Source organism: Petromyzon marinus, chromosome 53, assembly GCF_048934315.1.
Source record: "Petromyzon marinus isolate PM22_M1 ecotype Great Lakes invasive population chromosome 53, UKy_Petmar_22M1.pri1.0, whole genome shotgun sequence".
In the NCBI taxonomy this organism is placed as follows: domain Eukaryota; kingdom Metazoa; phylum Chordata; class Hyperoartia; order Petromyzontiformes; family Petromyzontidae; genus Petromyzon; species Petromyzon marinus.
In genome coordinates, this window is record NC_133719.1 from 5,666,411 (window position 1) to 5,693,024 (window position 26,614).

The window sequence follows — 26,614 nt, forward strand, 5'->3', positions numbered from 1 at the left end:
TGCATCCAGGACCCCTTGAGCTGTTTGGGGCCATACACTTTTTAGTTACTGAACCCTCATCACAATCCTGCGCTGTGAACACATGTAAAATAAATGTTTCTTAACAATGTTTTCCTTATGATCTGTCCTGACAAGTCTGTCAATAAACACGTTTTCAGAAACGCAATGTAATAAACGGACCAATGGAACACTTTGTGGCACTGTTGACCAGAAATGTTGGCCCAATAAACTCCGCGACAAAGCGTTCATAACGGAATTGGTGCATTTTACAAGTTTGATGCGAATACGTTACATTTTAAGTAAAATAAACAAGGCGTAGGCCTGGTACACGTGTAGCGTGGTTACACCCACTTTTAATAGTTTTACAGATGCAGGTACTCGTACAGGCAACAACTATGTTTGCGAAGATAACATTCTCGGTCGCAGCAGCACAGCGACGGCCCCGGTTTCGACGGAGCGGCTTCGCTGTTGTGGCACCACACATCCCCACTGTAGATGGCGCTCCCCCACCACTCACCCACCCCCCACCAACCACGAATCACCCCCCCACCACCTACCCACCACCCATGATGCATCCAGGACCCCTTGAGCTGTTTGGGGCCATACACTTTTTAGTTACTGAACCCTCATCACAATCCTGCGCTGTGAACACATGTAAAATAAATGTTTCTTAACAATGTTTTCCTTATGATCTGTCCTGACAAGTCTGTCAATAAACACGTTTTCAGAAACGCAATGTAATAAACGGACCAATGGAACACTTTGTGGCACTGTTGACCAGAAATGTTGGCCCAATAAACTCCGCGACAAAGCGTTCATAACGGAATTGGTGCATTTTACAAGTTTGATGCGAATACGTTACATTTTAAGTAAAATAAACAAGGCGTAGGCCTGGTACACGTGTAGCGTGGTTACACCCACTTTTAATAGTTTTACAGATGCAGGTACTCGTACAGGCAACAACTATGTTTGCGAAGATAACATTAATCATGAAACATGTCTCACAGCATGAAAAACAAAACCGTAAAATGGTGTTTAGCAGTTCCAGCTGTGGTGACGACATGTCACTACCTCGTCTGCTATGCAAAAAGGTCGTGGGTTTGATCCCAACCCTGATCTGTCGCTGCACACGAAGCTTTGGGTCTTCTCTGCCACAGTCATTCCATCCCTTCTCTATGCTTGTGAAACGTGGACCCCTCTAATAGAACATCTGCGCTGATTAGAAAGATTCAGGATGGCTTGCCTATGATCCATCATGGGCTTAACCAGGCTTCTTTTTGCTGGATAAAGGGGGATTAACGGTCATGGTACGGGTTAGAGAAGAGATGGACCGATGTAGTACAGGAAGTTTTGGAGCTGAGTGGACTTGTCAAGATCGGCCTCTGGAGGAGGCTCGTGAAGGACGCCACTGGGCAGTTGGATGCAGTCGCCTTCCAACAACGAGAGGGAAAAGGAGCGACGCTCACGACGAGCGGAGAGCCAGGCGGCTAAAACACAGAAAGATGGCACAGCAGGGGGCACAGGTGGTGCATCTGCCAGTCATCTCAGTCAACCCATTGTACCTGAGTCTATACCATGACCCACTGTCAGTGAGCCTTCGACACTTCACGTGAACTCAAAATGCACCTGGCATACCACAGGCAGCGTGGTGACATCACCGTCACTTAGTGGCGAATGGCGGGTATTTGTACGCGCGTGCCCCGTGTATCTCTTTATGTGTGCGTGTGCATGCCTGCCCCGTGTGTACAATTGTGTTGACTGATTGTACCCCTTCCGACAATAAAGCCAGCATCAGGACTCACGGTAAGTCAGAATCAGAATATTTAGTTACATTCCCAGCACGCAGTACCTCAATAAAAAATGTACATTATAATCTTAACTCTTGATACATTATGAAAAATATTTACAAATCACATCGACAAATGTGGCTGTATCCACATCCATTTCAGATGCTAACAGGTCTCTGTAAAAAATTATATTCAACAGCAGAAGAATGTCCTAAGTCGCTTCCAGAGGCCTCTCTTCTTGTGGATCTTGGCGGCGATCGGCTCCTGTGCCCGCTCCTGCGCCGCCTCCTGCGCCGGCTCCTGCGCCCGCTCCTGTGTCCGCTCCTGTGTCCGCTCCTGCGACGGCTCCTGCGCCGGCTCCTGCGATGGCTCCTGTGTCCGCTCCTGCGACGGCTCCTGCGCCGGCTCCTGCGCCCGCTCCTGTTCCCGCTCCTGCGCCCGCTCCTGCGCCCGCTTCTGCGCCCGCTCCTGCGCCCGCTCCTGTGCCCGCTCCTGTCTCAAAGAGCTGCGCTGAATATGCTCCTGCTGCTGCTGATATTGCCACTGTGCATATTCTTTGAGATCCTGTTGCTCGAGGACTGCACGGCTGCTCTTGTATAGTAGGTGGCTTTGGAGAGTCCACCTGCTGGTTGGTGCGTACAGCTTCACAGCGGGCACTGTGGTAGACAGAGCAGAGAGGGAAGAAACCGACAGGGGTCAATATTGGAAACACAAGCGCCGAGCGTTGATTGCATCGATGTTCAAAATAGCTTTTGGTAAACGTTGGAATTTTCTTTGGTAAGGTTACCTAATTCCTACACAACCCTGCTCAATGGATCCACCATGAAGCACTTTGATTGAGTGATTGATGCTGCGGCGCTCATTGATTCATGCAAGCCATCCTGTCATTCATTGGCTTCCTCATCACTAATGCATAGTTATTACCACGGCCATAGTTGTCATAAATGTTACATCTGGATACATCTGCTAATGTCAAGGACTCAATTTACTTGGTTGACCGTTTCCTGAGCTCGACCATACACTCATCATATTAGAGGACAAACTACCTTCATCATTCTTTGCACACTCTGTTGCACTATCTTACGATCTTGTGCTTAAGTGTTGTAAGATAAGTAATAAGAAATATACAACCCTTTGTCAATCCATTACTTATTGAAAAATACCTCCCCCATGCCACGAAAGTCATGGGAAGGGTTATACTCTTCGTCACTGTGCTTTTCACTGCAGGTGGGTGCACAACGCAACCCAGGATCTGTCCTAAATATCACTCACCACTCATGTTAGCTGTGGCTCAATTCACAGTGCAGCACAGAAACAACTTTGCAACTGTTTCCATCATATTTTGATTTAAAGCTTTCGTGACTGCAGTAATTAATATTCTTAGTTTTTTCGGTAAAGTCACGTTGAAGAGAAACAACAAAATAACAAAATATATATAAAACAATAAAAAATTCTCACGACGTTTCGACCATAACTCAAACGGTCATCAACGGTCATCATCACACCTGATGATGACCGTTTGAGTTATGGTCGAAACGTCGTGAGAATTTTTTATTGTTTTATATATATTTTGTTATTTTGTTGTTTCTCTTCAACGTGACTTTACCGAAAAAACTAAGAATATGTTTCCATCATATTGTTTCAAACGATTAATTAATTCAGTCTGGCTGCCCCCTCCCCCCCCCCCCCGAGTTGGCAATGCCGACTGCTACTTACGCTCTATCAGCGAGTCGTGAAACTCCCTGGGATGTGGGCACGTGCATGCTCTGATGGCGGGGTCATTATCACGAGCAGCGGCGGTGACATTGGTGGTGGTGGTGGCGGCGCTCACGGCAGTCGTGGTGGCATTTTCCTTGCTGTGAACACAAGAAACAACAAGCGGCAAGAATGTCAAAAGGCTGAACTCTGCAATAGAATGCAGAATAAGGGGCAAGTAGCTAGTCGTAATCAACTATTAGTTTATCATAGTTGATTATAGTGGAATAAATAATGTTTACCATAAATTATGTTTACCATGTGAGAAAGGCTATCGCAATTCTAACAACAAAGAAGCATAGCTACAACCACTCAATAACCTCCACTATCCACAACAACCATGCCACAACCGTACACAACTGTTATTCATATGTAGCTGGAGGTCTTCCCAAGCTGTAATCATGACGCAAGTGGACCTCTGTTCCTCAAAACACTTTGCAGCAGCCCTTTAACCATTGTTTATCCCTGCGTTGTGTTCATCACTCATTACTTCACCTACACTGCGGCCTGACTCTCCAGGGTATCTGGCAATGTCATGGCTCACCAACCACCCCCTTTTGATCAAGGGTTTAAGGTGTTATTGTGCCCATCATGTCAGATCTTCACCAATTTCTCTCTCCTCTGAGAAAACCCAGACCATTATCACTCGCTCGAAGGGCTAGGGATGAAAACTCAATAGGAGGGTTGGTCTGATTCCGGCATGACGTCTCAAATTCGCCTCTGTGTCTGCTGAGGTGAGCACAGCCTTGCTTTCAAAAGATACGTCAATCCCAGCTCACTCTCAGCACCATTATGTCCCTGTCACTGCTGCTGGAACGGCTGTCCGAGTTCTCCCAGCTCACGGCATCCCATGGTGGATCAATGGCCAACTCGTCCGTTTGGACAGCGGCGTCGACCTGCCCCTTGATTGTGCCGTGCTAGCATCCCGCTCCGCTAGCCGTGTGTCTGCTGATTGTGCGTTTGTTCAGCTGCAGTGGCAAAGCATCTGCAGATTTTTCACTGTGCTTGCTTTTACTCACTGCGAGAGGACTTCCTTCTTCCGGGACTGCACCGTGACCGCCTCCTTTTCCATCTTCTGTCCCTGAGTTGACCCCACCATGGACTCTGGAATGTCAATTTCCACAGTCCGCTCGTAGCCAACGCGCATGAATTCAAGCTGAATTGTTTTTTTCTGCTTTAGCTGATGCGGCTGCTGCTGCTCCTGCAAGTCTTTCCCAGGGGACACTGTGGGAGACAGAGCAGAGCGAGATTAAACGGACAGTGGTCAGTATTGGAAACACAAGCACAGAGCGATGATTGCATCGATGTTCAAAATACCTTTTGGCAAACGTTGAAATTTTCTTTGGTAAGGTCACCTAATTCCTGCCCCCAACCCTGCTCAAAAGATCCACGACGAAGCACTTTGATTGATTGATGCTGTGACGATCATTGATTCATGCCAGCCATCCTGTTGTTCATTGGCTTCCTCATCAATAATGGATAGTTATTACCACGGCCATAGTTATCATAAATTTAATATCTTGATACCTCTGCTAATGTCAAGGACTCAATTTACTAGGTTGACCGTTTTCTGAGCTCTACCATACACACACACTATATTAGAGGACAAACTACGTATCTTTCTCCTTCTTTCCACACTCTGCTTGACTATCTTTTGATCTTGTGTTTAAGTGTTGTAAGATCATAAATAATAACAAATATATATATAAAATTGTTTCAGACGATTAATTAATTCATTCTGGCTGCCCCCTTTTCCCCTCAGTTGGCAATGCCGTCTGCTACTTACTCTTTATCAGCGAGTCGTGGAACTCCCTGGGCTGTTGGCACGTGCATGCTCTGATGGCGGGGTCATTATCCCGAGCAGCGGCGGTGACATTGGTGGTGGTGGTGGCGGTGCTCACGGTAGTCGTGGTGGCATCTTCCTTGCTGTGAACACAAGAAACAACAAGCGGCAAGAATGTCAAAAGGCTGAACTCTGCATTAGAATGCAGAATAAGGGGCAAGTAGCTAGTCGTAATAAACTATTAGTTTATCATAGTTGATTAATGTGGAATAAATTATATTCACCATAAATAATGTTTACCATGTGAGAAAGGCTATCGCAATTCTTACAACAAAGAAGCATAGCCACAACCACTCAATAACCTCCACTATCCACAACAACCATGCCACAACCGTACACAACTGTTATTCATACGTAGCTGAATGTTTTCCCAAGCTGTAATCACGATGCAAGTGGAACGCTATTCCTCAAAACACTTTGCAGCAGCCCTTTAACGATTGCTTATCCCTGCGTTGTGTTCATCACTCGTTACTTAACCTGCACTGCGGCCTGACTCCAGGGTTTCTGGCAATGTCATGGCTCACCAACCACCCCCGTTTGATTAAGGGTTTAAGGCGTTATTGTGCCCATCATGCCAGATCTTCACCAATTTCTCTCTCCTCTGAGAAAACCCAGGCCATTATCACTCGCTAGACAGGCTAGGGATGAAAACTCAATGAGAGGGTTGGTCTGATTCCGGGACGACATCTCGAATTCGCCTCTGTGTCTGCTGAGGTGAGCACAGCCTAGCTTTCAAAAGAGATACGTCAATCCCAGCTCACTCTCAGCACCATTCATGTCCCTGTCACTGCTGCTGGAACGGCTGTCTGAGTTGTCCCAGCTCACGGCATCCCACGGTGGATCACCGGCCAGCTCGTCCGTTTGGACAGCGGCGTCGAACTGCCCCTTGATTGTGCCGTGCTAGCATCCCGCTCCGGTAGCCGTGTATCTGCTGATTGTGAGTTTGTGCAGCTGCAGTGGCAAAGCATCTGCAGATTGTTCACTGTGCTTGCTTTTACTCACTCTGAGAGGACTTCCTTCTTCCGGGACTGCACCATGATCGCCTCCTTTTCCACCTCCTGTCCCTTGCAGGTGCCCTGAGTCGACCCCACCCTGGACTCTGGTATGACAATTTCTACAGTCCGCTCGTAACCAACGCGCATGAATTCAAGCTGAATTGTTTTTTTCTGCTGTAGCTGATGCGGCTGCTGCTGCTCCTGCAAGTCTTTCCCAGGGGACACTGTGGGAGACAGAGCAGAGAGAGATTAAACGGACAGTGGTCAGTATTGGAAACAAGCACAGAGCGATGATTGCATCGATGTTCAAAATACCTTTTGGCAAAAGTTGAAATTTTCTTTGGTAAGGTCACCTAATTCCTGCCCCCAACCCTGCTCAATAGATCCACGACGAAGCACTTTGATTGATTGATGTTGCGGCGCTCATTGATTTATGCCAGCAATCCTGTCGTTCATTGGCTTCCTCACAATAATGGATAGTTATTACCACGGCCATAGTTATCATAAATTTAATATCTTGATCCATCTGCTAATGTCAAGGACTCAATTTACTAGGTTGACCCTTTCCTGAGCTCTACCATGCACACACATTATATTAGAGGACAAACTATCTTCCTCCTTCTTTCCACACTCTGTTTGACTATCTTATGATCTTGTGTTTAAGTCTGTTGTAAGATCATAAATAATAAGAAATATATAGCCCTTTGTCAATCCATTACCAACACCTCCCCCATGCCACGAAAGTCATGGGAAGTATTTTACCATTCGTCACTGTGCTCGTCACTGCAGGTGGGTGCAAAATACAACCTGGAATCTGTTCTAAATATAACTCACCACTCATGTTAGCCGCAGCTCATAATTCGCAGTGCAGCACAGAAACAACTTTGAAACTGTTTCAGTCAAATCATTGTTTCAAACGTTTAATCAATTAATTCTGGCTGCCCCATCCTCCCCCGAGTTGGCAATGCCGTTTGCTACTTACTCTTCATCAGCGAGTTATGGGACTCCCTGGCCTGTGGGGATGTGCTTGCTCTGGTGGTGAGGCCATTAGCCGGAGCAGCAGCAGTGACATTGGTGGTGGTGCTCACGGCTGTCATGGTAGCATGTTCCTTGCTGTGAACACAAGAAACAATAAGCGGCAAGAATGTCAAAAGGCTGAACTCCACAATAGAATACAGAATAAGGGCAAAGTAGCTAGTTGTAATCAACTATCAGTTTATCATAGTTGAATAGAGTGTAATAAATTATGTTCACCATAAATTACGTTTACTATGTGAGAAAGGCTATCGCAATTCTTACAGTAAAGAACCATAGCTAGCCACAACCACTCAATAACCTACACTATCCACAACAACCATGACACAACCGTACACAACTGCTATTCATATGGAGCTGGAGGTTTTCCCAAGTTATAATCACTATGCAAGCTAACCTATTCCTCAAAACACTTTGTAGCAGCCCTTTGACGATTTTTTATCCCTACGTTGTGTCCATCACTCGTTACTTCACCTACAATGCGGCCTGACTCTCCAGGGTTTCTGGCAATGTCATGGCTCACCAACCACCCCCTTTTGATCAAGGGTTTAAGGTGTTATTGTGCCCATCATGTCAGATCTTCACCAATTTCTCTCTCCTCTGAGAAAACCAACCATTATCGCTCGCTAGATGGGCTAGGGATGAAAACTCAATGGGAGGGTTGGTCTGATTCCGGCATGACGTCTTGAATTTTCCTCTGTGTCTGCTGGAACGGCTGTCCGAGTTGTCCCAGCTCACGGCATCCCACAGTGGATCAACGGCCAGCTCATCCGTTTGGACAGCGGCGTCGACCTGCCCCTTGATTGTGCCGTGCTAGAATCCCTCTCCGCTAGCCGTGTGTCTGCTGATTGTGCGTTTGTGCAGCTGCAGTGGCAACGCATCTGCAGACTGTTTACTGTGCTTGCTTTTACTCACTTTTTCTGCTTTTGCTGATGTGGCTGCTGCTCCTCCTGTAAGTCTTTTTTAAACTGTTCCTTTTTATTATGGTCTGCACAGGTGTTCCCGTGAAGTACCACTTTGCTGTGAGCAGACGGTCCAGTGGTCTGCATGGACAGTTTCCGTGGGGACACTGTGGGGGAAAGAGTGGAGAGATATTAAACGGACAGTGGTCAGTATTGGAAACACAAGCACAGAGCAATGATTGCATCGATGTTCAAAATACCTTTTGGTAAAAGTTGGAATTTTCTTTGGGAAGGTCACCTAATTCCTGCCCCCAACCCTGCTCAATGGATCCACCACGAAGCACTTTGATTGATTGATGTTGCGGCGCTCATTTATTCATGCCAGCAATCCTCTGTCATTCATTCGTTTCCTCATTATTAATGTATAGGTACTACCACGGCTATAGTTCTCATAAATTTCACATCTTGATACTTGTGCTCATATCAAGGACTCAATTCACAAGGTTGACCGTTACCTGAGCTCTACCATCCACACTCATCATATTACAAGACAAACTATGTATCTTCCTCCTTCTTTCCCACTATGATTGACTATATTTTGATATTGTGTTTAAGTGAGGTAAGATAATAAATAATAATAAGAAATATATTAAATTGTTTCCAACGTTTAATGAATACATTTTGGCTACCCCCTCTTCCCCCGAGTGGGCAATGCTGTCTGCTACTTACCCTTCCCCAGCGGGTAGTGGGACGCCCTGCACCGCGAGCACGTTGTTGCCCTGGTCGCATGGCCAGCATCCGGAGCAGCAACAGCAGCAGTGGTATTGGTGGTGCTGTGAACACACGACAAAAAAAAGTGGCAAGAATGTCAAAAGGCTGAACTTTGCAATAGAATGGAGAAAACGGGCAAGTAGCTAGTCACAATCAACTAGCCAAGCAGCCACGAGGACTTGTCTACCCAATGAACCTAACCAATTTCCTAAATCGACAGGAGGTATGAGACCTCCCAATACCCTACCTTTAATCCAAACCACACATTTGGCACTTGGCTATGCCCGCTTTTCAGGAAATGCCCACCTTTCAGTTTTGGTGCTCATGGTGCAAGGGAGGATTATCTTGCGTGAACAATCAACAGAAAAGGATTTTATATCTATGCCAAATAATATTTAAAAACCTCCGCTAGTGCTACGATAATTTCAAATTCAAATATACTAAACAGGTGAGCATGGGAATGAAATGCATAAGTTAGTGATTATATGCAAAAAGAAAAAAACACATTCTAAGGGTAAGGCGAAAACACCACTGACATCATCTGAAATCACAAGCCAATTGTGGATGGTGAAATCCAATGCTACTGCAGTTAATGTGCAATTCCATACTGAGGCTGCTTGGTGCATAACATGTCTGCACAGCGTGGTGACACAGTTAACAGGTGAGTAAGTTTTCCCGCAATGCTCATTTGTTAAAATTTGGGAGTGGGTTTCCTTTTTCTTGGTATATGTGTCCTTGTTATTTCAAGAAAATACAAATATAACGGACACAGGGTCCTGTCTGTTGGCATGCATCGTACGTACCATTGCCCCAGCAGTGGGATGAAGTTCCTGTACACAGTGACGCGTATAGCAGTACCAGTCTTTATCGCGTTCACCATGGATGAGATGTGTAAGAGTCTGAAGCCAAGCAATTTTGCCTTCCCCACCTTGAACAGCACATCTCCTGTGGAGTGAAACAGACACAACGTTCATCTGCTAATTAGCTCATGTTTGTGCATGTGCTTGTATGTACGTCTTTGTATGGACATGTGTGTGCGAGGGGCTGCACTTGTTCTACCAAGCACCACGGTGGAAACACTGAAATAAGCTCATGCTGGAGGCCCCAGAGGACAAGTGTTTATGACGCCTACTGGTCAAACTCCATTTGGCAGAGATGGAATGAACCCCACCCCCCCCCCCCCCCCCCCCATCTTGGGGTTCCTCCAGGAACAGGTTATTGCTGCGATTGGCCACGTGGAATGTTCAAATTATCATTACAGAGGTGAGGCTGCAACTCCTTTGGCAGGATATGGACGGGTACCACCTGGACCTCTGTGGAATACACGAGGTCCAGTATATCGGTTCTGGCTCCAGTTATCATGAGTGAACTGTTTTCCACTCGGGGCAGTAAACTGCCAAACCACAAGGAGTGGCACTTTCTTTGAACAAAATAATGAAGGTGGTGGGGGAGTGTGGCGGTGAGGTATGGGAAGCTCTTAAATTCCAGGCTGTCGTGGGTAATTGCTGTTCACTCAGAGGAGTTGGAGGCACTGCTGCTATACCTGGAGTGTGCCACTAAGAGGTGACGTCTTACCATCAGCCTCACCGAAACTAAGCATCTGCCTGGGTATTTTGTGCCATCAAACAATTCACCCCATCAACTCCCCACTGGTGATGGAGTAGTTGTGGAGAGAGTGGAGAGTTTTCCATACCTGGGAAGTATGCTTATGACTAGCTCTGGTTTGACAGGTGAGGTCTCACTCCGAATCAGTTAGGCGGCATCTTTTCATTGCCTGCATACTGTTGTGTGGAAGTGTCCTGGTCTATCGCTCTACACAAAGCTTGACGGCTAGTCATGCCCTCCCTTATCTATGCTTGTGAAACGTGGATCCCTCTAATGGAACATCTATGCCAGGTAGAAAATTCAGGCTGGCCTGCCTATGATCCATCCTGCATTTAACCAAGCTGTATTGCGTGAGGAGCTTACAAATTCTATCAGTGAGCTCCTCTGGAAGGTAAGGCTGCGTTAGCTGGGTCATGTAGCTGACATGTCCAGCCACTGTATGCCTAAGCATCTTCTGTTTGGCCAGATAGAGGGGGCTAAACGGGCACAACACGGGCTGGAAAATAGATGGGCTGATGTGGAGCTGAGTGGATTCGCCAAAGACTGGTACCAGCGGTGTCAAGATCGTCCTCTTTGGAGGAAGCTCATGAAGGACGCTACCCAGGCAGTTGGAGGCAGTCGCCCTCCAACAACAACGGAGGGCAGAGGAGCGACGCTCACAATGACTAGCGGAGTGCCAGGCAGCTAAAATGCGGTAAGTTGGCACAGGAGGGTGGTCAGCTGGTGCATCTGCCAGGTATCTCAGTCAAACCATGGCACCTGGTTGTGTCAGGTGACCTCCAGTCAGCGAACCTTCGACACTTTACATGGCCTCAAAGTGCATCTGGCCTGGCACAGGCGCCGTGGTGATGTCACTGCCACTTAGTGGTGAATACCGGGTGATGTTGTGTGGACACAACAACGACCTTGAAATATATATAGCCTCACACAAGTGTCGTGGTGAATGGAAATTGCCACGTGTTTGGAGCAGTGGTGCAGGGATTTACGCACTGCACCATAAATCCAGTGACATCAACTGTAATGAATGATATCTAAATGGTGTCCTGGGCCTTTCCGAGATCAATTCCATCTTAAATGAGCACCTGGTGCATTGTGTAAACATCAGCATTGGGAATACAAATGTGGCTGGGTGAGGTGCTCACCACGCCAATGTACAACTCTTCATAGGTGCCCACTATTAGAACTTGCCCCATCAGTCTCTGTGCTCGAATTTCATCAGAATAATTTTAACACCAAATTTCACGTGATGTTACCAAACATGTCATCATTGTTGACCGAGCTGAGACCAAACCTGTTTTAGTCACAGGCAGCTGAAACCCAGATCTGAATTCAGGATCTCAAAGGCTCTCAGTTCAGTGTTCTGACCTCTGAACCACTTGGCCACGTCTGATGTACTGTTGTTTTAAAAAAACATCAAAAACATAATGGGCATCCCTACACCTCATATCGCAGTACTTGCTTGGCCCGTGCATGTGTGCAGTGTCTTACCTGGCTGCAGTATTCCGTTTCGTTGAGCATAACTTCCAGGAGTAAGTGAAACCAGTTGTATATATTCTCCGCGCTGTACGAAATGCAGCCCCCAGCCGATATATTGCTCCATAATTACATATGTCTTAACAATGTGCACATTCTTTGGTTCCAGTTCCCTGCTAAGCGGGAATCCTGCAGCCATAAAGAAGGAAAGGATAGGGTTAGTTATAAAAAAGTGGTGAGTAGCATAAATACAGCAGTTTTTTTGGCGACAGTTTTTAGGTGGTTATTTTTCAAAATAACATCTCTGAGAATGAGAAATGTTGGGCCAAACTGAGTTCCTGCTAAAATGAGAATTGGGGCAGTGATCATCTCCCGTTTACAGCCCTGAGCCAAAGGAGGCTATTACACATTCTTATGACGAGATGGTTTATATTTTCTCCATTAATAAAAACAATAGAAGCCCTCTTAACGACGGTAATTGGTTCTATGAAACCGGTTGTTAAGTGATTTGGTCGTGAAGCGAGTATAGGAAATAAAGTACACCAAGAATTCAAAAGATATGTTTCCACTTCAAAGGCAGCCAACACCAAATGTAAACAATTCCCAATGCTCATGAATAGACATCACTGATTGGCCGAGGCCTGGTCAGATCACTTTGAAGCTTGCCGATTGGCCGAAATGAGCAGTCGCGTGCTCGTCGTACGCCCATCGTTGACATAGGAATGGTCGGTAAGCGAACACATTGGGCTCTATGGAGGCCCTACACTACTATACACTCCGCTACTATACACTACACTATACAATACACAATGGGCTCTATGGAGGTCCGTTGTTAGTTGTCAACTGGGGTGGTCGTTAAGTGGGGTTCTACTGTATGTGTATGTTTCTCCAATTAAATTATATTTTCCTAATTTCACTGTGAATAATTCTGGGAAAAGTGTCAGCTTGTCTGATTTCCCTCCGAATATGCATATTGATATTTCTGAGTAGAATGCCTTTTCATAGTCTAAAAACGTCAGGTTCATGGGTAATTGAAATTAATTGGTATTTTCCAGAATGTGATTACTGATATGCATAGGGTCGGGCACCCATATGCAACTAATTACAACAATTTGGTGGGCTTTGGCAGGACCTGTCACCATAAGAAATTACGGAAGGTCGAAAATATTAGTGGTGTAGCAGCCAAGGAATGGAAGGAATCCAAGAGTACATCGTATTATGTAACCCTATTATCCGTAAATTTTGCGGATAAGAGTCACGTGAAACATACATCATATTATCCAGATACACAAACATGGACACACGCGAAAATACGTAAAGACACAAAAACAGACAGAACATACCCACTGAAACATGCATAATAAACACACAACGACATGGATACACGGAGAAATATAGAGACACACAGAAACATGGAGACATTCAGAGACACACACAAGCACACCAATACAGAGATCGAGAGACACAAACAGACACCGAGATGCAGGTACTGGACTTAGAGACACACATAGAGATAAGTAGAGAAAGGTAAAGCACAAAGACAGAGATGGCGAGAGACATATAGACAGAAGCACTGAGACACCTAAGAGATATATGGTTGAGCAACATGCAGGTACTAGACTTAGAAACACACGTAGAAATAAGGAGAGGAAGGTAAAGTACAAAGACAGAGATGTAGAGAGACACATATAGACGGAAGCACTGAGACACACGAGAGATATATGGTTGAGCAACATTGAGTGTGTGCAGACACTCTGTTATGTTGTAGGTAACGCAACATTATCAGTGGTTTTCATGGCCAGACACTTGTGCACACACAAACACACGCGCGCCGGTATGTGTGTAGGCCCTGAGAAACCCCTTAATAAACCCCTCGACACGCAACAGGCTCCCGTTTTGTCAACCAGGAATAACGTGGACTAGCAGCGTGCGTGATTACGATATTGCGTGTCGTCACCGTGAAGTGAGATCACGTGCGAGGAGCGGGGCTTAATTATGTGACGTCACATACCCGCAGGCCACGCCCATTATCTAGGATTATCTGCGGATTATTCTATACATTTTTGTGGAATGGAACCTTATTATCCGTGAATTTTGAGGAAAAGAGGAGTCATGTGAAAAAAAACATTATCCGCGAATAAACATCGACACACAAACATGGAGACACAAATCATCCACATACATAAAGACACAAAAATAAGCATAACACACCCAGAGACATGCATACACACACAAAGACACGGATACACAGATAAATACAGACATGGAGACACTCAGAGACAAACACATGCACACAAATACACTGAGCTAGAGAGACACAGACGTCGAAATGCATGTACTGTACTTAGAGAAACACATGAAGATGAGGATAGAAAGTTAGAGAGTACTTAGGTAGGCCCGGAGAAGCCTCATTATTAATCCTTGCTTCATGTTTAAAACTCTTGATCCGCCCTCGACAAGCAACAGGCTTCCGTTTTGTCAACCAGCAATAACGTGGACGAGCAGCGCGCGCGTGATGATTGCTTGCCGTCACCGTTGAGCTTGATCACGTGTGGGGGGCGGGTGCTAAATTTATGACGTCTCACATCCGCAGGCCACGCCCACTCCACGCTGGCCCCGCCCCCTACATCCTGCCCGCTCACTGCTCTATTAAGTTTTGATTTAAAGCTTTCGCGACTGCAGGAATTAATATTCTTGGTTATTTCGGTAAAGTCACGTAGAAGGGAAACAATAAAATAAAAAAAAATTATTATTTCACAATAAAACAAAAATATATTTGTATTATTTCATTGTTTTCCGTCTACGTGACTTTACCGAAAGAACCAAGAATATGCTCCATTAAGCTTTGGTTTAACACGTAGGCTTTCGCGGCCAATATCTGTAATATAGGTTTTTTGGGTTAGACCTTGTAAATATGAATGTGGCGTTAAAGTCGCAACTATGTGCATGCATAATGTACGCTGATTACCGTATGAATAACCCAACCGGCAACGGATAGCCATTATAATTCATGTTTTCATCTCCCCCTCCTTTGCACATCACAAGATATCATCACATCTATCCGTCTATTTAAAGAACAAAATAGAATTTCTCCACAGATCTGGCTGTCGCCTGACGAAGCTAGTTGTAATGACTGGCGAAACGTCGTACTCGGATTGTAAATGTTCTGTATTTGCTCTCCAACACACCGGTGTGCTGTACCAGTAACGAATTGGCCACATTCTGTTTACGTTGCAACCCTTACTAATTTGCTGTCGGGTGGTTGCGGGTTTAATATTTACGCGATCTAACCCAAAAAAACCTCTTAAGCCTTGTCTTCACAATCGCTGAACGCGGGTCCACAATGCAAAGCAGTTGGCAACAAAACGGTACGATCTAACTTGCAATATACTGTATGTGTAAATGTCACGGTTGTTAAAATGAGCACGGTTGTAAGAGCTTTGCCTGTCAGTCACAATTTAAAACATTTCGCTCTCTTCATAGATGTTCTAAATGAGTAAAACTTAGGAAGACGATATCCGTTGAATTGTTTAGTGCTGCAAGATTAACGTCCCAAGCGGCTGTTCGGTGTGCAGAATAATGGTGTGATGTATAGATGTCTTTAAAATAGTTTTTTGTTGTTTTGCAAATACACGCTTTCGTTCGCTTTAGATAGTTTCTGATACTTTACATAAAGGGGAGTGTCTGGACTGAAAAGAGGCCACTGACTTCGGCTAAACGGGACATTTCACGAGTGGATCACAATTTACATCGTCCAGTGTACTCTCTGCCTTCCCCGTCGTCTCCTGCCTCTAGTCACGACTCCTCGCTACTCTCCCAATCTTACTGGCCGTCTATCTTAGTCCTCTATATAGCCTCCCATATCACCCCTTCTCTCATCATCATCATCACGGTGGCTAGGAGATGTTAACTACCTCGCCTGGTGTGCAGGAGGTCGTGGGTTCGATCCCGACCCTGACGCCTGCTGCTGTATATTAGGGGGGCCCCCTCCTGTCAATCTCCCCATCCTCCCACGTCGTCACCCCTCCCCCCACTGTAGATTACGGCCCCCCACCGTAAATCGCCCCCCCCCCCCCCCCACTGTAGATGACGGCCCCCCACCACTCAATAGGGGAGCTCCCTCCCCCTCCTGTCAATCTCCCCATCCTCCCACGAGGTCACCCCCCCCCCCGCAATGGACAGTGCCGACCCGGGGGGAGGGACGGAACGATAGAGCTCAGTCGGCCCTAGCTGGTAAAATAAAATAAATACTAGTTTAGTTAATCTGTTCCTCATTATCATCTCTTCTAACTCTTAATCCCCTCCTCATCTCCCTTTCTCTTCCTCCTATCTCTCTCTATTCGTCCATCGTTCATCATATTTCTGTCATCTATTATATATTCTTTATACACTCTTTCGTTTCCCATTACTACTCTACAACACTACCCCAATCCTCATAACTGTCCACAGACAGAATTACAATGATCCATACTCTTTGGTTCTTTCGGTAAAGTCACCTGATGATGGAAGCTGGTGTTGCCTCCGAAACGTCGTGATTTAATTTAGTTTTCATTTTTGTTTTATTTAATTTATTAAAAATTTTTACCTAAGTGACTTTACCGAAAGAACCAAAGAGTATGGATCCTTGCAGTCACGAAAACTTCAAATCAAGAAGAATTACAATGAGTTCAAAAAACCGCCCAAATCGCTCACCCAGTTTAATACTGTACACATGTGTAGCCGTGAATAGTTTGTAAATGAGGCCAACCCCACAGAGAAATGCTAACATTACATATTCCTGGGCATTCTCTCTGCCTCAAGGACTCTAAAAACAACCTGTAAATAGCGTTTATCCTGAGCTATCTCTCCCTGCTCAAAATCTGATAAACTAAAATCTGATCACAACACACATGAACCCGTACTGTACCTTTACAATAAATCTCATCAGAAATGACTTAACCAAGACTCACCTATATTCATATTCTTAGCTCTTTCTGTAAAGTCACGTTGAAGGGAAACAATAAAATAATATAATATATAAAACAATAAAAATTCTCACGACGTTTCGACCATAATACAAACGGGCATTATCAGGTGTGAAAACCAACGGCAAGAAAAATTTGAAAGAAGTGGCGGTTTGCATAAATTATTTATTTATAAACGGTGTTCTTATTTATTTATTAAAAAACGTTTGCACCACGGGCAGCGATTTGACAATTTGTTTAGAAGGACGAGTCCATCTATGTTCTGAAAAGAGGAGGGGGGAGACGAAAAATTAATGTGTGCTGTCTGAAAGCCACCGTAAGCGTAAACAATCAATTAAGACCTGAAATGGTTGATCAAATCCTTGCAATGATTGCTAAGCCAGAATCTATCTTCTCAGTTGAAATTGTCTCTGTGCTTGTATATGTGGATAGCCTCATGAACGAATCTCTCATGGTAGCCAGATGGCTTACATTTGTTCACCAAATTATCTAAAACACTAAATACCACTAACGTAAAACTAACTTCATCCTGAAGTCTCTAAAAACATTCATATACGTATTTAAGGACTATTTCCCGGATGCATGGCTTGTGTGTGCCCTGCTGCATAACGCAACAAAGATAAATAAATATAAAAAATAGTCCTCCTGTGCCCGTACGTTTCCCTCTCTCGAACTACTCAACACTTCAAAACGTTTGTTTGAGGGGCTCCGAAGTAAAACTACACTCACGACCATCACTCACCACACACCTCAGCAGACTCGCGTGAAGCCGACATCCCCCGATGCCCCCCCCCCACTGTAGATGACGGCCCCCCACTGTAGATGACGGCCCCCCACCACTCAATAGGGGGGCTCCCTCCCCCTCCTGTCAATCTCCCCATCCTCCCACGAGGTCACCCCCCCCCCCCCCCGCAATGGACAGTGCCGACCTGGGGGGGGGAGGGGCGGAACGAAGGGGGCGGGGACTCGCAATGGCCGCTCGCTACGAAGTCGATCTGAACGATCGTTACAGATGCATATTTGTTAATCCCTTATCAGTGCCCTACCTTATTACAGAGCAATTCAGACCTTATTGGTCACCCCGTGCCATTATAAATCTCAACGTTCATCCCACAAGGGTCTCATCACAAGGAAGAAACACAACATTTTTTTAACTCAATGTCCCTGTACAAGAATACGCGCGAACCGTATGGGTTGACAGGTAAGCAGATGCACACACACACACTCGAACGTGATTGTGTTTTGCCGATATCGCTGATGCTCCTGTGCGTCTTTTTATCGTGGAAATGTCGTGGGTTTACTCACCAAACGCACCGGTGTTGCTGTTTCCGTGACAAACCTCACTAATTATCTGTGTAGGGTGAGGCGGCTTTAACGACATTCATATTTACGCGATAGAACCCAAAAAAAACAATTATGGATAATGTTTGCATGTCCGTATTCAGGCAAGATTTGGTTTAATTTTGCCAACGGGTAAAACTCATTGAGCCAATATATGTTCCATTTTTATTGGGGACCTCGTTACAGAAACCTGGTTACAACAAAATAAACATGCACAAAGCAATACACGGTCAAGTTCCGAATGGCAAGGTCGTGCATCAACATGATAACACGTGTGCAATGCGAGGAGAACACATCACATACACACTAAAAAATATAACCTTACTAAACTCTGCAAAGCAGAGCGATCGTTTGCGCAGGGATATTTTTTCACCGTGATAAATGCACTGAATAGGCGAGGGGAAACTTATTTTAAGTTGACGGAGGACCACAGATTACAGGTGTGTGTACAACTGCTTGTGCGTGAATTTTAATCTCCCGCCGTGTAATGGTTGGCAGCGCACCGCGGGCTGACAATCCAGAGGCCGATTCTGTAGCCCGGCGCGGCAGCTGAAACGTTGGACAACTTTCTTCAATGCTTAAATTCCCACCACCCAGCAGCCCACCTCGCCGTCCCCGTCCACCCACCACGGTGGCGATGTGTTAACAACTCCCGACCCTGACGCCTGCTGCTGTATATTTGGAATCTGTGTCTCTCATCACCACGGTGGCTATGAGATGTTGACTACCTCGCCTGGTGTACAGGAGGTCATGGGTTCGATCCCAACCCTGACGCCTGCTGCTGTATATTTGAAATCTGTGTGCCTCTCATTACCACGGTGACTATGAGATGTTGACTACCTCGCCTGGTGTACAGGAGGTCATGGGTTCGATCCCGACCCTGACGCCTGCTACCGTATATTTGGAATCTGCGTCTCTCATCACCACGGTGGCTATGAGATGTTGACTACCTCGCCTGGTGTACAGGAGGTCATGGGTTCGATCCCGACCCTGACGCCTGCTGCTGTATATTTGGAATCTGCGTCTCTCATCACCACGGTGGCTATGAGATGTTGACTACCTCGCCTGGTGTACAGGAGGTCATGGGTTTGATCCCGACCCTGACGCCTGCTGCTGTATATTTGAAATCTGCGTCTCTCATCACCACGGTGGCTATGAGATGTTGACTACCTCGCCTGGTGTACAGGAGGTCATGGGTTCGATCCCGACCCTGACGCCTGCTTCTGTATATTTGAAATCTGCGTCTCTCATCACCACGGTGGCTATGAGATGTTGACTACCTCGCATGGTGTACAGGAGGTCATGGGTTCGATCCCGACCCTGACTCCTGCTGCTGTATATTTGGAGTTTGCGGTGTCTCTTTCCCCGTGGTCGCATGGATTCTTCTCCAGTTTTCCCCTCCACATTTAGAAACAGGCGTTTAGAGTATTTGACTTCTATACATTTCCACATAAGCCACCTCGTTGAGGTATCATTTGTGACCAGGAGGCTTCTGGAAAAATAGCTAATAGCTCAGTCGGCCTTAGCTGGTAAAATAAAAAAATACTAGTTTAGTTAATCTGTTCCTCATTATCATCTCTTCTAACTCTTAATCCCCTCCTCATCTCCCTTTCTCTTCCTCCTATCTCTCTCTATTCGTCCATCGTTCATCAGATTTCTGTCATCTATTATATATTCTTCATACCCTCTTTCGTTTCCCATTACTACTCTACTAACACTACCCCAATTCTCATAACTGTGGACAGACAGAATTACAATTATCTATACTCTTTGGTTCTTTCAGTATAGTCACCTGATGAAGGAAGCTTGCGTTGCCTCCGAAACGTCGTGATTTAATTTAGTTTTCATTTTTGTTTTATCTTATTTAATGTATTTAATTTTTACCTACGTGACTTTATCAAAAGAACCGAAGAGTATGGACCCTTGCAGTCACGAACACTTCAAATCAAGAAGAATTACAATGAGTAAAAAAAAACGCGCTAAATCGCTCATGCAGCTTAATACTGTACACATGTGCAGCCGTGAATAGTTTGTAAATGAGGCCAACCCCAGAGAGAAATGCTAACATTACATATTCCTGGGCATTCTCTCTGCCGCAAGGACTCTAAAAACAACTGTAAATAACGTTTATCCTGAGCTATCTCTCCATGCCCAAAAACTGGAAAAGTAAAATCTGATCACAACACACATGAACCCGTACTGTACCTTTACAATAAATCTCATCAGAAATCACTTAACCAAGACGCACCTGTTTATTTTGGAAAACACCATAACCTGTTCACCAATTTTTCAAAGTTACTAAATACCACTAATGTAAAACTAACTTCATCCTGAAGTGTCTGAAAACATTAATATACTTATTTAAGGACTATGATCCGGATGCATGGCTCATGTGTGCCCTCCTGCATAACGCAACAAAGACATATACATATAAAAATACTCCTGTGCCCGTACGTTTCCCTCTCAAACGACTTAACACTCAAAAACGTTTGTTTGGGGGGCTGCTATGTAAAACTACACCACCCACCCCCCCCACCACCACCCTCCCCACCACCACCCTCCCCACCCCCCCCCCCATCACCACCCTCCCCACCTCCCCCTCCCGTATACCAGGCGAGGTCGTTAACATATCCTACGTGGTGTTGCATCTGTGTTGGTCCCAGGAAGCGTGCTGCCCGCTGACGCCGGTGTGTCTACATGTTTGCGATGCTCTCTACAAGCTACCAACACCGGAGCACACTACGGTACTGAGAATGTGGAACGGGAAGCGGCGGTGTGGGCCCATTGGGGGCCCTGAGCAGATACATTTTATTTTGGGTGCATCACGTGACTACAAGCATTATGCGCTGGAGCAGTTGAAATTTACTTTCTCTTCCCCACATTCAGGACCTCCTTCAGACATTTAATCAAGATCATTAAAATTCTCAGACTGTGCATTGCTCATTCTCCCATGGTCTAGGCGTCACACTTGGGTGGTGACGGTGCCTTGGCAATTGCGGCACCTAAACTCTGGAACTCGTTGCTCCTTCGAGATCAGGACTTCCAAGACAAAACATTTCAAATTTGGACTAAAAACGCATCTGTTTAAAATGTCTTTCTCACTTTTCCTTGGTTGACATTAAATTATGTTACAGCTTCCCATGCATAGCGCCCTGAGAACGATTGTTTAAAGGCGCTTTATAAATTTAAATTATTATTAACTCAGTTTACAGAATAGTACAAAGTTTCACGAAACAAATGCTTAAATACGTTGTGACTTGTTTTGCACAGTGCCATTGTAATGGTGAGCTTTTTAATTGTTATCAGGATGTGAATTGAGATCTTTGGCACAGCTCTGCTGTTATTTTTTTTCCATATGCATCCAGGACCCCTTGAGCTGTTTGGAGCCATACACTTTTTAGTTGCTGAACCCTCATCACAATCCTACGCTGTGAACGCATGCAAATTAAATGTTTCTGAACAATGTTTTCCTGATGATCTGTTCTGACAATTCTGTCAATAAATACGTTTTCAGAAACGCGATGTAATAAACGGACCAATGGAACACTTTGTGGCACCGTTGACCAGAAATGTTGGCCTGATTAAATTCTGCGACAAAGCGTTCATAACGGAATTAGTACATTTGACAAGTTTGACGCAAATACGTTACATTTTAAGTAAAATAAACAAGGCGTAGACCTGGTACATGTGTAGCGTGGTGACACCCACTTTTATTGGGTTTTACGGAGGAAGGTACTCGTACAGGCTACAATTATGATTGCGAAGATAACATGAATCATGAAACATGTCTCACAGCGTGAAAAGCAAAACTGTAAAATGGTGTTTAGCAGTGACAGCTGTGGTGACGACATGTCAACTACCTCGTCTGCTATGCAAGGAGGTTGTGGATTTTATCACAACCCTGATCTGTTGCTCCACCCAAAGCTTCGGGTCTTTTCAGCCATAGTCATGCCCTCCCTTCTCTATGCTTGTGAAACATGGACCCCTCTAATGGAACATCTGCGCCGATTTAGAAACATTCAGGCCTGCTTGCCTACGATCCAAAATGGGCTTAACCAGGCATCTATTCACCGGATAAAGGGGGCTAAACAGGCGTGGTACGGGTTAGAGAAGAGATGGAATGATGCGGTACAGGAGGTTATGGAGCTGGGTTGACTTGCCAAAGACTGGTACGAGTGGTGTCAAGATCGGCCTCTATGGAGACTCGTGAAGGATGCCACTGGGCAGTTGGAGGCCGTCGCCTTCCAACAACAACAGAGGGAAAAGGAGCGACGCTTACGACGAACGGAGAGCCAGGCGGCTAAAACACAGCAAGATGGCACAGCAGGGGGCACAGGAGGTGCATCTGTCAGTCATCTCAGTCAACCCATTGCACCTGGGTCTATCCCTTGACCCACTGTCAGTGAGCCTTCGACACTCCACGTGGACTCAATGCACCTGGCCTACCATAGGCGGCGTGGTGACATCACCTCACTCAGTGGCGAATGGCGGGTATTTGTACGCGCGTGCCTCGTCTATGTCTTTGTGTGTCTGTGTGCATGCCTGCCCCGTGTGTAGAATTGTGTTGACTGATTGCACCCCTTCCAACAATAAAGCCAGCATCAGGACTCGCGGTAAGTCAGAATCAGAAGATTTATTGTCATTCGCAGCACGCAGTACCTCAATAAAAATGTACATTAAAATCTTAACTCTTGATACATTACGAAAACTACTTACCAATCACATTTACATTTCCGATGCGAACAGGTCTCTGGAAAAATTATATTTATCAGCGGAAGAATGTCCTAGGTCGCTTCCAGAGGCCTTTCTTCTTATGGATTTTCGCTGCGACTGGCTCCTGTGCCGGCTCCTGTGCCGACTGCTGTCTCAAAACGCTGCGCTGAATATGCTGCTGCTGATGATGACAATGCTCTGGTGCATATTCTTTGATCTTCTCCTGTTGCTCCAGGACTGCACGGCTGCTCTTGTACAGTCAGTGGCTTTGGGGAGTCCACCTGGAGGTCGGCATGTGCAGCTTCCGAGGGGACACTGTGGGAGACAGCAGAGAGGGATGAAACGGACAGTGGTCAGTATTAAAAACACGAGGACAGGGCGATGATTGCATCGATGTTCAAAATTTATTTTGGTAAACGTTGGAATTTTCCTTGGTAAGGTCACCGAATTCCTGCCCCCAACCCTGCTCAATGCGTTCCACCACGAAGCACTTTGTTTGATTGATGCTGCGATGCTCATTGATTCCGACCAGCCATCCTGTCATTCATTGGCTTCCCCATCACTAATGTATAGTATTACCACGGCCATAGTTCTTATAAATTTAATATCTTGATACCTCTACTAATGTCAAGGACTCAATTTACTAGGTTGACCGTTTCCTGAGCTCTACCATGCACACGCATTATATTAGAGGACAAACTATTTATCTTCCTCCTTTCCATACTCTGACTATCTTATGATCTTGTGTTTAAGTGTTGAGATAATAACAAATATACAGCCCTTTGTCAATCTATTACTAAGTGGAAAATGCCTCCGCACTGCCATGAAAGTCATGGGAAGTGTTTTACCATTCGTCACTGTTCTTGTCACTACGGGTGGGTGCACAAGGCTACCTGGGATCTGTTCTAAATATCACTCGCCACTCATGTTAGCCGTGGCTGAAAATTCACAGTGCAGCAAAGAAACAATTGTGTGACTGGTTCCGTCATATAAGTGTTTAAAACGTTTCATCATTGAATTCTGGCTGCCACCTCCTCCCCCGTGTTGGCAATGCCGTCTGCTACTTTTCATCAGCGAGTCGTGGAACTCCCTGGGCTGTGGGCACGTGCTTGCTCTGGTGGCGAGGTCATTATCCGGAGCAGCGGCGGTGACATTTGTGGTGGTGGCTGTGCTCACGGCAGTCATGGTGGCATCTTCCTTGCTGTGAACACAAGAAACAAAAAGCGGCAAAATGTCAAAAGGCTGAACTCTGCAATAGAATGCAGAATAAGGGGCAAGTAGCTAGTCGTAATCAACTATTTATCAGTTGATTATAGTGGAATAAATTATGTTCACCATAATTTGTGTTTACAATGTGAGAAAGGCTATCGCAATTGTTACAGCAAAGAACCATAGCTAGCCACAACCACTCAATAACCTCCACTATTCACAACAACCATGCCACAACCATACAGCCCTTTCACGATTGTTTATCCCTGTGTTGTGTTCATCACTCGTTACTTAACTTGCACTTCGGCCTGACTCCAGGGTTTCTGGCAACGTCATGGCTCACCAACCACCCCCTTTTGATCAAGGGTTTAAGCCGTTATTGTGCCGATCATGTCAGATCTTCACCAATTTCTCTCTTCTCTGAGAAAACCAGACCATTATCGCTCGCTCGACGGGCTACGGATGAAAACTCAATGGGAGGGTTGGTCTGATTCCGGGATGACGTCTCAAATCGCCTCTGTCTTAGGTGAGCACAGCCTTGGTGTCAAAAGGGATACGTCAATCCCAGCTCACTCTCAGCACCATTCATGTCCCTGTCACTGCTGCTGGAACGGCTGTCCGAGTTGTCCCAGCTCACGGCATCCCACGGTGGACCAACGGCCAGCTCGTCCGTTTGGACAGCGGCGTCGACCTGCCCCTTGATTGTGCCGTGCTAGCATCCCGCTCCGCTAGCCGCGTGTCTGCTGATTGTGCGTTTGTGCAGCTACAGTGGCAACTCATCTGCAGATTGTTCACTGCGCTTGCTTTTACTCACTCCGAGAGGACTTTCTTCTTCCGGGACTGCACCGTGACCGCCTCCTTTTCCACCTCCTGCCCCAAGCAGGTGCCCTGAGTCGACCCCGCCCTGGACTCTGGAATGTCAATTTCCAGAGTCCGTTCGTAGCCAATGCGCATGAATTTAAGTTTAATTGTTTTTTGCTGATGTGGCTGCTGCACCTGCAAGTCTTTAACTGCTCCTTTTTATTGTCGTCTACACAGGTTTTCCTGTGAAGTACCGCGTTGCTGTGAGTTCGACGATCCAATGGTCGCATGTACAGCTTCCTAGGGGACACTGGGATACAGCGGAGAGAGATTAAACGGATAGTGGTCAGTATTGGAAACATAAGCAAAGCGATGATTGCATCGATGTTCAAAATACCTTTTGGTAAACGTTACAATTTTCTTTGTTATGGTCACCTAATTCCTGCCCCAAACCCAGCTCAATGGACCCACCACGAAGCAATTTAATTGATTGCCGGCGACGATCATTGATTCATTCCAGCCATCCTGTTGTTCATTGGCTTCTTCATCAATAATGGATAGTTATTACCACGGCCATAGTTCTAATAAATTTTATATCTTGATACCTCTGCTAATGTCAAGGACTCAATTCATTAGGTTGACCGTTACGTACATGTTATGTATATCGTTTATTGTTAAATTTGAATCGCAGTTCCTTTGATTACTGTTGTTAGATTGTTTTTACAGCTTTATTTTGGTGTTTTTGAAAACATGGTTAAGCCATGTTTCTTGCGGAAGTGCGGAGTTGGCCTGATAACTTTAATCTAAATTGTCTTATGGTTGTTATTGTTTGACTTGCATCACACTGGGATTTTTGCACACAGCGTTGTAATGCAGTGGGTTTTTTTTCTGGAAGATTTGCTGGTTTATCAAGGATGTTTCTGTTGCGTGTCGTCGCTTTTAGATGTTCTCTTCATACTTGTTTGTTGCGGTTGCACCCGACTCAAGAGCAGGGCTATACCTAAATAATGAAACTTGAACCTGAGCTCTACCACACACACTCATATTACACGACAAACTATGCATCTTCCTCCTTTCCACACTCTGACTATCTCATGATCTTGTGTTTAAGTCTGTTGTAAGATTATAAATAATAAGGAATATACAGCCCTTTGTCAATCCATTGATGAATAAAAAACCGTCATACCCGGAAGTCATGGGAAGTGTTTTACCATTTGTGACCGTGCTCGACACTACGGATTGATTCACGAGGCGACCTGGAATCTATTCTAAATATCACTCACCACTCATGTTAGCTGCGGCTGATAATTCACAGTGTCGCAGACAAACGACTGTGCGACTGTTTCCGTCATATAATTGCTTCCAACGTTTAATGAATACTTGTTGGCTACCCCCTCCTCCCCCGAGTTGGCAATGCCGT

At 45.5% G+C, this 26,614-nt stretch overlaps 2 protein-coding genes and 1 long non-coding RNA gene across 7 annotated transcripts; 1 reads left to right on the forward strand and 2 right to left on the reverse strand.

The window, feature by feature from the left end:
• Window positions 1-336: 336 nt before the first annotated feature.
• Window positions 337-4,784, reverse strand: LOC142905404 (uncharacterized). Its single transcript, XM_076051960.1, has 3 exons — window positions 4,562-4,784; window positions 3,504-3,643; window positions 337-2,443 (listed from the first exon to the last, which is right to left on the reverse strand). The coding sequence occupies exons 1-3, from the start codon at window positions 4,687-4,689 to the stop codon at window positions 1,980-1,982; spliced, it is 732 nt and encodes a 243-aa protein (XP_075908075.1). The 5' UTR covers window positions 4,690-4,784; the 3' UTR covers window positions 337-1,979.
• Window positions 4,785-5,305: 521 nt separating this feature from the next.
• On the reverse strand, window positions 5,306-17,827 carry LOC142905403 (uncharacterized). Of its 2 annotated transcripts, none has more exons than XM_076051958.1 (8): window positions 17,116-17,827; window positions 12,182-12,355; window positions 9,892-10,033; window positions 9,047-9,150; window positions 8,331-8,484; window positions 7,363-7,493; window positions 6,388-6,604; window positions 5,306-5,468 (listed from the first exon to the last, which is right to left on the reverse strand). In XM_076051958.1, the coding sequence occupies exons 1-8, from the start codon at window positions 17,123-17,125 to the stop codon at window positions 5,321-5,323; spliced, it is 1,080 nt and encodes a 359-aa protein (XP_075908073.1). In that variant the 5' UTR covers window positions 17,126-17,827; the 3' UTR covers window positions 5,306-5,320. The 2 variants fall into 2 exon arrangements, with proteins under 2 accessions (XP_075908073.1, XP_075908072.1); XM_076051957.1 differs by lacking the exon at window positions 17,116-17,827 and adding an exon at window positions 14,554-14,848.
• A 259-nt stretch (window positions 17,828-18,086) lies between these two features.
• Window positions 18,087-26,386, forward strand: LOC142905405 (uncharacterized). 4 transcript variants are annotated; one of them, XR_012929559.1, is made up of 5 exons: window positions 18,087-18,331; window positions 21,135-21,215; window positions 23,029-23,084; window positions 23,420-23,536; window positions 25,157-26,386. It is a non-coding gene; the product is annotated as an uncharacterized LOC142905405 (long non-coding RNA). The 4 variants fall into 4 exon arrangements; XR_012929560.1 differs by having other exon boundaries at window positions 25,432-26,386; XR_012929561.1 differs by having other exon boundaries at window positions 21,139-21,215.
• Window positions 26,387-26,614: the final 228 nt, after the last annotated feature.